The following is a 9877-nucleotide window of genomic DNA, read 5'->3' on the forward strand; positions in this document are numbered from 1 at the left end:
CAGGTAGTGAAATGGCCAAGTTTCCATGGTAACAGTTTCTTCTTTTTCTTGGTCTAAAGCGAGGTATAACTCGGGCTCCCCCGTCTGGTAACAACGGAGACCTACACAGTTGACGTCATCATTATCATCACTTTTTTATTATTATTATTTACATTTATTGTATTTTATTTAACCAGGTAAACTCGATTGAGATCTAACTCTCAACTCATGGATGAAGTTGTAGGAAGTCACAGATCAAGGGAAGAGCATAAATGGGCAGCAGTATTGTCCTACTTATAATATGCTGCTTCGATCAAGGTGTACCTCACAACTACACAGCCAGGCAAACCTCTGTGAGGCCAGTTGAGTAGAAAGTGCTAGGAAGACTTCAATGCCTGAAATGAGGAAATTGATCAATGAACCAGTACAATATACCAACTTTCACAAAATGCATTTTGATATCTGCATTGCTTTTTGACTAAAAAGTACCAATTTTGCCTCATCCTAGTAAAGTAAGTATATAAAGGCTCGGTCTAATGATGTCAGTCATAAAGCATAGATTCAGTACACACTTCCTGGTGGTCCAAATGTATTCACAACAACAGGCCATTTGAAGTGGACGTCCAACTCCACCTTGTGCTTGTGCTTGGGCATTTTTTTATTATTTGATTAATTCATTTATTTATTAGTCCTAATAATTTAATTCAACTAACATACATTAATAATTAGATGCCACCGCGGACATTTAGCTACGTTCATTTAGCCTAGTGGGTTAATACGCTATGCGTTCGCTCTAGCTAAATATGCTATATATGGCCATAGGCTACTGTTTACAACAAAACATCAACCTTACCAATAACATAAGGAGCCGTTACATTAACAGTAGTAGCTACAATTAATAAAATAACATATTTTTTGCTAGAGACAGTTTTATCAAGTATCTCAGCTTTTACCAACATCTGGACAGTCAGACAGCATCAACTGTCGCCATAACAACGTTCCACGCGCTCATTCATTCCTCCCTTGACAGCCCAGAATGCACCGCACACCGCGCTGCGCTGGACCAACCTGATTGGATGATATTCAGACCGACCACATGCCTACACCTAAGGGAGTGAAGCTATATTTTTAGTAACGAAAGCATAATTGTATCGATCGATGCTACACTTTATATGTCAAAATATACTCTAAATATTTTATTTATTGTGGAAAGAGTACTGTCAATTATATCAGCGGTACTGTTTTACTGTTGAAACTGAAGGTTTTCACAAAGCTACCTGTGGCCAGTGAAGAAATACTATCGTCTGTACTGACGACACCGAGTTAGGTAAAACCATTTTTAACATGGGTGACTAATGTAACCTGAAGGACTCATGGTTGAGGAAAATTAACCCAACTTGCTCGCATATTTTAATTCCCATTAAGATAATTTAGCAAACGTATTAATGACGTAATCAAATTGTTACCGTTGTGACTGTGTGCATCTGGTTCTAACTATATTTGAATTGTAAAAATCCCCTTTCACTGCATGCTTGTGTACCTGCCTTCCGCATTCTGCCAACTGAACAGCAGTGCAGCTCAACCAAACACTCAAGGCCTCTTTCTTTCTTCCCTCCCATCTACCGAATTTTACCTTTCATTAGTATAATGAAGTGAAAGTTGATACACTGTGGTCGCCGGTCCCGTCAATACTGCGTAGTGATTTGCTAGAACCAGGTATGCGCTCTAATTAATATGTAATATCTTTGTGGATGTAAAACAATTGCCTTGGATTGTTATGTGATTGGACTTTGCTGCTGTCCGTCCGCTGCTATGTTGCCCAACCAGCAAGTTAGACTCGCCCTTCCCCCTTCAACCTGCACCAACATCACTAGCCAATGTATCGTGTGGGCCTCAATAGAAACTAACAATCATAATAAATAGACACTTAAGATTACGAATAGCAATAGTTTTGCATGCATGCAGAAATAAACGAATAATCCGGATTTTCTTTTACCCAAGGAAGCGGCAGAGAGGCACGCTGTAATATAGGATTTTTCAATGTAAGAAAATACCTGTAGTTCTACAGTTGGCAACATTTGACAGAGGAGGAAGTCAGTTAGACAGGTAGACACGCATTGAGTGGGACAGCAGCTAAACTGGCCGGAGCTGCTTTAAAATTAGCAACCGGCATTCGACGAGTAAGTTAGCTCTTTGCCCTGCTGGCTTATACGTGCTAATTTCCTTCATGGTACTGCTAGCTTCCTTGTTATTTATCTATCGGTAAATGTATAGCTACGTTATTTAGCTGTGTATATTTTACTTTGAGTATTCAGTGGCAAGCGTTATAATCAACATCTGCTGTCTTCTGCCTTTGAATCTGAAGCCCACGGGTGTGTGTCGGTGTGTTCCCAGTTGTGGATGGCTATGCGGCGTGTAACGATGCCGTGGGGTGCCGGGTTTGTCGTGGCGGTGCTGTCGCTATTGGCTGAACAGTATCGGGCGGACGGCGGGGGCCCAAGCCTGGCTGAACGTGTAATCTGGGCAGTGAATGCCGGTGGTGATGCTCACACGGATCTGCATGGTATTCATTTCAAGAAAGACCCGCTGGAGGGGAAAGTCGGTAAAGGTGAGTGTGACTCTTGGAGAGGGGAGTAATATGTCACTGAGGTACCGAGCTATAGTGTAATTTATCTAATGTTACTTGTGTAGTAAGCCAGTCAACTGAGCACTCAAGATGGAGAGGACTTGTTAATAAGTTTTCCTTGAAGGATTTTCTTTTTTAGTTTTAATTAACTGTTATAATTACAACAGGTCGTTTGCATAAATTGTCAGTGTGTCCTGATTTGGGTATTTGTTCATGTTCGACGATAAATTCAAGTTCATAGCCTACCAGTTGTCTCTTGAGACAGGCATTGTAAACGAGCATGCGGTAGACAGACTTGAAGTGAAACGTTTCAGTTGCACAGCTGTCAATTCCTCCAGCTAGCTGCTAGCTGATTAGCTATTTGTTCTGAAACAACACGGACTGGTTCATCAAGTCCCAATGAACAATTGCTTACAATCGAGACGTTCGGTAACAACGTTGCAAGCGATTAAGGCAAGCTCTTAATGGGGTTTTGGTGTTCCTGCGATATGCACCCCATTCTCTGGATCCCGGATCCCACAGGGGTATTTCTTCACTTCATTATCGTTGAAGGGAATTCACTTAATTTGCTTAAAGGGGAAGTGAAAGCGCCTGGTAATGTACGTCAGGATGTCAGGCCTCAACAGAAGTAGGTTTCATTGAAGTTGTTGAAGTTTAGTGTGTTTTTGCCTCTGCATGGATAAGGGTAATATTCAATTTATACGGGAAGTAAATAATTAAATTACCATTGCCATATTCTCATAGCATATACATTGTATTACAATCACTTAGCAGACACCCTTATCCAGAGCGGCTTAAAAAAAGTGGGTTTAGCTTAGTGTATCCCTGAGACTAACACTCATGCTGTCCACTTTTGTATGTTGTGCCATGTCACATGTATGTAATGTCCTTTTTTTTACTGCACTAATGTAATGGCAGCGTGCTTTGTATTCACTGTAATGCACACAACCATTACAATCAGTGCTGTAAAACAGGGGACATATAGGTTATGTGGTATGCCATGGTGTATGGTATTATAGTGTAGTTCATTTTAACTTAATATCTCTTATCTGTGCTCACCTACCTATAGCTTCTGACTATGGAATGCGCCTGCCCATCCTACGCTCTAGTCCTGAGGACCAGGTTTTGTATCAGACCGAGAGATACAATGAGGACACGTTCGGTTATGAGGTGCCAATCCGTGAGGAAGGAGATTACACCCTGGTTATGAAATATGCAGAGGTCTACTTTGCCCAGTCCCAGCAAAAGGTGAGGTGCAGCCTACAGCATGAACCTGTGTTGTCTTCAGGCAGGTCAGGTGATTTTTTAAAAATGTATATGGTTCAAGCAATTTCTTTCGAGTAATATATTGGTGTAACAGTCAGTTATTTAGGTCAAAGAAAAAATGTGATTATGAAACCTATGATTTTAGACCTTTAGGTTTGTTATAAGTTGTTTTAACTGTAGTGTATTTACCCAGCCTGCCTTTCTGTGCAAGGCTATGAACTACCTAATGTTCCCTTTATTGAAGTCTCACTCTCTCCCTCCCTCTCAGGTGTTTGATGTGCGGCTTAACGGTCACGTGGTAGTGAAGGACCTGGATATCTTCGAACGAGTGGGGCACAGTACAGCCCATGATGAGATTGTGTCCTTCTCTATCCGCAAGGGCAAGCTGAGTGTACAGAATGAGGTGTCCACCTTCAACGGCAAGCTCACCGTGGAGTTTGTCAAGGTAATAGTCACACGCATATTATGTAAAATCACTCTGGTTTACAGTAGTTCCAGCAAACGAAATCTCTGACACCCTGAGGTATTACCCAGTTTTACAGTGATGTACATAATCTGTTTCAGGTTTTTGTCCTGTTCTGAAAGTGATGCAGCTCTGTTGGTGCCAATTTTTGTGTGCGTCACTGTCTTTTTGCTACTTTGACTTGTGTTGTGCCCATTCTGTACATGGTTTTAACTTAACATTATTTTATTTTGCTTCTGTCTCTGCAGGGTTACTATGACAACCCTAAGGTGTGTGCACTCTATGTGATGAAGGGGACTCTGGAAGGTGAGCAAGACATCTGTGTGGGGTACTGGGAGAGGGGGAAAAGCTACTTTTCATCTTGCATAATTTCTTGCAATTATGGTGCTTTTAGTAGCTCCAGAAAGAGAGATTATCTTTCCAGCATTCCTGTTTCTCCTTGTCTGTTGAAATGATTGTCTTTTTCCTCCAATCTCCGATTTCCCTCTTTTCTCTCACTGCTAGGATTCCTCCCATTCCTTACTGCAGTTTTTCATAGAGCAGTGTTAACATAATGAACAATATAGCAGTCCAGCAATTCAGAGGTAGAATCCAGGATTAATCCCACCACTTTCCCCTACTTCTTTTCTTCCCTGGTTTCCCCAATCTCGGTTTTTCCTTTCACAATCTCTACTTCCTACTTCCTCCCTACATCTGCATTTCTCCACATTATGTGCTGTTTTTTTCCTTATATTCGTCCCACCCTCATTTATTAATGTTTCCTCCCTCTGCACCACCATTCTGCTCCCCCTCCCTCCCATCCCTCATCTGTGCTCTTTCCCTGCTCTCCCTTTTCTATTTTTCTCTCGCTCCTTCCTTCCATCGTGATTGTCAGATGTGCCAAAACTCCAACCTCACCCTGGCCTTGAGAGGGGGGTAGAGGAGGAAGAGGAGGAGGACGATGTAGATGGAGGAGAGGAGGGGGGTAAGAAGAGTGCCTCGACGGTGCCCAAGCACAGGGTTCAGTCGGGACCACGAACGCCCAACCCGTATGCAGCCGACAACAGCAGTCTGATGTTCCCAATTCTGGTGGCGTTTGGGGTCTTCATCCCTACTTTGTTCTGCCTCTGTCGGCTGTGAGAACAAGAGAATGGGGGAGGGGACTGGGGGAGGACTGGGGACATGACGGACAAGAGGAGAGAGGGAGTAGAGGAAGGGGAGAAACCACGGAAGAGGCAGGTATACAGACGCAAGGAAACAAATGGAACAAGTGGAGGGGGAGAAAGAGGGCGACAGACACACAGAGGGGAGTGAGGGAGACTGGGAGTACTGACAGAGATGGAGAAGGGGTGGGTATGAGGGTCACCGCAGAAATGGGTACAGCTGAAAAGGATGCGAAACAAGGACATAAAGTTTCCTACTCCATCGACCAGGGAGAGGGAGAGAGGAGCTGAAAAGAGTGTGCTTGTGCATGCATGGGTGTGTGCAAGAAAGAAACTGACTGGTGACAACCAAACACAACACCACTGTTACAGACAATGAATCACTCCAATCTCTCTCAAATACACACAAGCGTATGCACGGGCATACGCATACCATACACACATACAATACAAGAAAGGACTGCTTTCAAACCAGATTGTCGGGTCTTGCAGGAAATGGAAAGTGCCATACATGGGGATGTTGCTAGCAATTAGCTGTCCCCTGCCATACCTGTGAGTGCTGCTTTTAGTATAGTGGTAAGGTAGAGGTGCAGAGGGGATGGAAGTGTTGCATGCTGCAGGGCGACAGATCTTTCAGGGGATGAGACTTGCTCTAATTGAAGAGGTCCATTACCAATCCAGTAGATTTCAGGGTATGAAAACAAGGTGTGTGATTGTGGGTTATGCAAAAAGCAAGCAAGTGGAAAAATATAGCAGATTCAGTAGATGTGTGCTGTTTATTTCATACATTTTCATTTTTGCTTGCTTTTTTTTTTGTTTTGTTTTTGTTTTCATCAAGTTTGTGCTATATAATATTTAACACATGCCTGTTTTAGGTTGATGAACCAGATCTGAATCTTCATGCCACAGCTTGTTTGTGGGGAAATGTACACAAGTCGGGATGTTTCTGCTGAGAATATTCCACCACCAGAGTAACCGTGTACGTCGCTTCAATTAAATTAATACGGGCCATAGTGCACTCACTTGCTGCCTTTAAAAAATTTTTCCCCCCCAATAACTGGGCCCTTTTATACCTCCGATTAAAATGGAAGACCATCTTTGCTTACTGAAGCACAAATAATCTGTATTCCCCATAAACCTAAGATGTTTATTACTGTACATTTCAAAAGGTGGGGGAAGCAAAATATCTTGCCTATAAAAGGAATTGAAACTCACATTCCCAGTGCTTAATATGTGCTTTACAGTTCCTTCAAATGTTTACAGTAGATGAGAACTGCCCGCGACCTGATGCTCTGGTTTGCATGGAGTCCTGTAGCTAGCGTCTGTTTGGAGAGAGAATTCACCAAAGACAGATGGGCTTCCAGTTTGGGAATTATTGCATTGGACTTGGGGAGAGTTCTAGATTCTAGATTTGTGTGCATTTTTCTACCCTGGCAGAAATGTTCCTTTATCGATGTCTTTGCCCCTGTTTTGGTACAGTCCTGAGTTTACTCTTGAATTCCTGCCCAGTAAACATATGGTACAGTGGTGACCAAGACACCACTGTAAGAGGCAGTGAGGAATATGTAATATGATCAAATAATGAGATTCCATAACATAACGGTACAGCGCATGGAATGAGCCAGTTCAGATCTTTATTTCTGTCTTGGTGGTGAAGAGATATTTTAGTTTTTTTTGAAAGACAACAGTCCCTTGACGTATCATCACTGCCTCATTTTCTTTCTTTTATCTTAAGCTATGCAGGCCTTCCGTAGTTTCTCCAAAGCAATCCACTGTCTCATGATATCTTGCATTACATGCTTGAGTATGGAGCGTAGAGTTAATTCTCACATGCTTTGTTACCTCAGCCATAGTCCCTACAGTCAAGGTGCATTGCAGGATGTCATGCAACAGTCATTTTGCAGCTAATGCTTACATTTATTGTGCTGATATTAGATTGAAGGGTATTTCTGAGCTCTTGTAATTACAGTTCAGATTATTGGTGAAGTAATGAATCTGATAGATACTGCAAGGTCAGTTGAGGAGATGTGGTTCTACCTATGTGCCTGTCTTGGGAGACAGACAAAGCAGCAGTGTTTAGTGGCTGCTATATCTGTCATTTTGGTGGTGGCTTCAGATTTTTTTTGGGGGGGACATGACACTGAATTTGAATTAGAATTATGAATTTCCCATTTGGTGCAAGTTTAGACACGGTTATATATCAGCACCCGACGGAGACACCAGTAAGAGTAATTTCTGATTGATAACATACTTTTTTTCAGGGGGACATAGAACTTACATAGAATTTGATTGTTGCCATTCCCCATCATTTTTTTTCATTACAATCCCTATTTTTATCTCTTAATTTCACTTTGTTCCAGTGCCCCTTTAATTGCTGCATCTCCAATATCCTTTTCTCCCTCTAATCTTAAAAACTTCCTCCTCAATCTACCGGTTAATCAGATTGAGTGTGAAGCGAGATTTAGTTTAACGACTGCTGTGTATCCCGGAAGGGGGTGGATTCTGTCTGTCTGTCAAGGCATCTTTTTCTCTGTATTCGTGTGTCTGGAACACAGCCTTTGAGAATACAGGACAAATATCCTCTTGAATGCAGTTCATTTTCATCTTTTATGTTCTGTGAACTTAAATACCATCCTGATTAGAGTCCCAAGTCCACCTAGCCAAATGGAGTTATTGATGATCCAGGTCTGTGAAATGACCCTTAATAACTCCAGGTGATTAGGCAGGACAGTTTGCAGCAGAAGGGGAAAACACTGATTTGTGCCATCCTTTCAGGTCCGTGAAAAGATAAAACAATCAAACAGAAGCACCTTTTTTCTTTGTCTGAAAACAAAAAGTAAATTTAAATCAGCACCAAAGTTGGAAGCTTTTCTCTTTGTTCTGGCAAATGAAAATCTCTACACAGTGCGTGTGTATATAAGGTACAAAATCACACTTATTATAGTGTGTTGAGGTTGTTTTTGTTTTTTTCTTTAAGTCTTTCTTATTGAGGCATTATGAGTTTTTAAATGACTGTCTTAACGACGGCAATCTAGCCTTTCTGTTATGGTTGTGAATGGAGTGGTCAAGAACAAATGCTGGACAAACAGTCTAGTAGACACACTGACTGGTGGTCAGGAAGTTGGAGAATGAGGCTAATCTGAAAATGTGGGTCACTTTGCTTTTTTGTTGTATAATTTAAAAAAACAGGATTAATAATATTGATCATTGATTAATTGATTTGCAACTTTTTAATTTTTCCCTCAGGATCTTGGTTTGTTTGATTTTATCTTTTACAATGACATTATTTTATTGGTGTGAATTTTGTTTAATTTTTTTTTTTTTTTTTGCACTGGTGTTATTTTTAAAGAGCATTTTCTTCTCATTTGTGTATAGTTTTGATTTGATTCCTTGTTGCCTTGATTTTGAATACATGCAAACATGCTTTACGATCCTTTGTTCTGTGACTGGTTTTGTGTGGATTCATTATTTTTCAGTTTGCATGGTCATTCGATCACTCCTGATTTCATTTTGGTTTTAAATTAATCAGCTAGTACTATACCTTTTACCTGTCATTGAGAGACTGTGGTACTCACACTCCTGTACTCAGCAGACTAAAGTACATGCTTTAACACTCCACTTGGGAACCAAAGACACAGCCACTAACCTGACAGGAGAGATTGTGGGGTGACTAAACTACGGGCACACCATTCACAACTACTCTACTTAAAATACATCGGTGTATTGAGTATATAGCGTGTACTCTTGCCATCGTATCCACAGATTGTATTCGGGTCTGACTGGAAGTGTGAGTTGGTGAGAAACTTATGACTGCTATGAAGGCTTGTAGAATAGAGTCCATCTTCCCCTATTGTTCTCTCTCCGTTTACAGTCTTAAAACACCAATGACGGACAGATTAAAAGTTAGAAAAATCCCCCTTCCCGCCACCACAATCTCTACTCTTGTCAAAATGCATCTAAATTGGGAACTGTTGACTAATGTTACTTAAAATTTGCTTCTTTTTAATAAATGTGCTATTTTATCTAAATTGCAGCGTTGGACGATGTTTTGTCTCAGAATATTTTCTTTCATTGCGGGCACCTCACCATTTACCCTGCGTCACTGATGATCACGGGGCTGGATATGCATTTATGCCAAACCAACGACAGGGTGGACCATCACAATCAAGCATATTAACTTCTAACTTCATTAGTGATAGCTAGCTAGGCCTAACATACTCAAACAAACTAGGCTAAATCCTGAAACGTAGCAATGACTTGAACAGACTGCAGCCGGTACAATACGCCTAAAAGGAAATGCAGACATCTATCCCAGCATAATATTATTATAGTTCTGATGAACTCTAGATGGTTGAGGCTGAAGAAAAACGCAGGAAGAAACTGGTGAGCACGCTAGCCGAG

At 41.4% G+C, this 9877-nt stretch overlaps 1 protein-coding gene across 7 annotated transcripts; it reads left to right on the forward strand.

Moving 5' to 3' along the window:
* The first annotated feature begins 1555 nt into the window (after positions 1–1555).
* On the forward strand, positions 1556–9504 carry mlec (malectin). Of its 7 annotated transcripts, none has more exons than XM_061261565.1 (6): positions 1556–1695; positions 2345–2587; positions 3675–3853; positions 4140–4316; positions 4583–4640; positions 5209–9504. In XM_061261565.1, the coding sequence occupies exons 2-6, from the start codon at positions 2380–2382 to the stop codon at positions 5451–5453; spliced, it is 867 nt and encodes a 288-aa protein (XP_061117549.1). In that variant the 5' UTR covers positions 1556–1695; positions 2345–2379; the 3' UTR covers positions 5454–9504. The 7 variants fall into 7 exon arrangements, with proteins under 7 accessions (XP_061117549.1, XP_061117552.1, XP_061117550.1 ...); XM_061261568.1 differs by having other exon boundaries at positions 2374–2587; XM_061261566.1 differs by lacking the exon at positions 1556–1695 and adding an exon at positions 1811–2241.
* Positions 9505–9877: the final 373 nt, after the last annotated feature.

Source organism: Conger conger, chromosome 11 (assembly GCF_963514075.1).
Source record: "Conger conger chromosome 11, fConCon1.1, whole genome shotgun sequence".
NCBI lineage: Eukaryota > Metazoa > Chordata > Actinopteri > Anguilliformes > Congridae > Conger > Conger conger.

Coding starts and splice junctions, on each gene's coding strand:
- mlec (XM_061261565.1), top strand. CDS start 2,380: ATGGCTATGCGGCGTGTAACGATGCCGTGGGGTGCCGGGTTTGTCGTG. Junction 2,588..3,674: donor GGAGGGGAAAGTCGGTAAAG/GTGAGTGTGACT, acceptor ACCTACCTATAG/CTTCTGACTATGGAATGCGC. Junction 3,854..4,139: donor TTGCCCAGTCCCAGCAAAAG/GTGAGGTGCAGC, acceptor CCTCCCTCTCAG/GTGTTTGATGTGCGGCTTAA.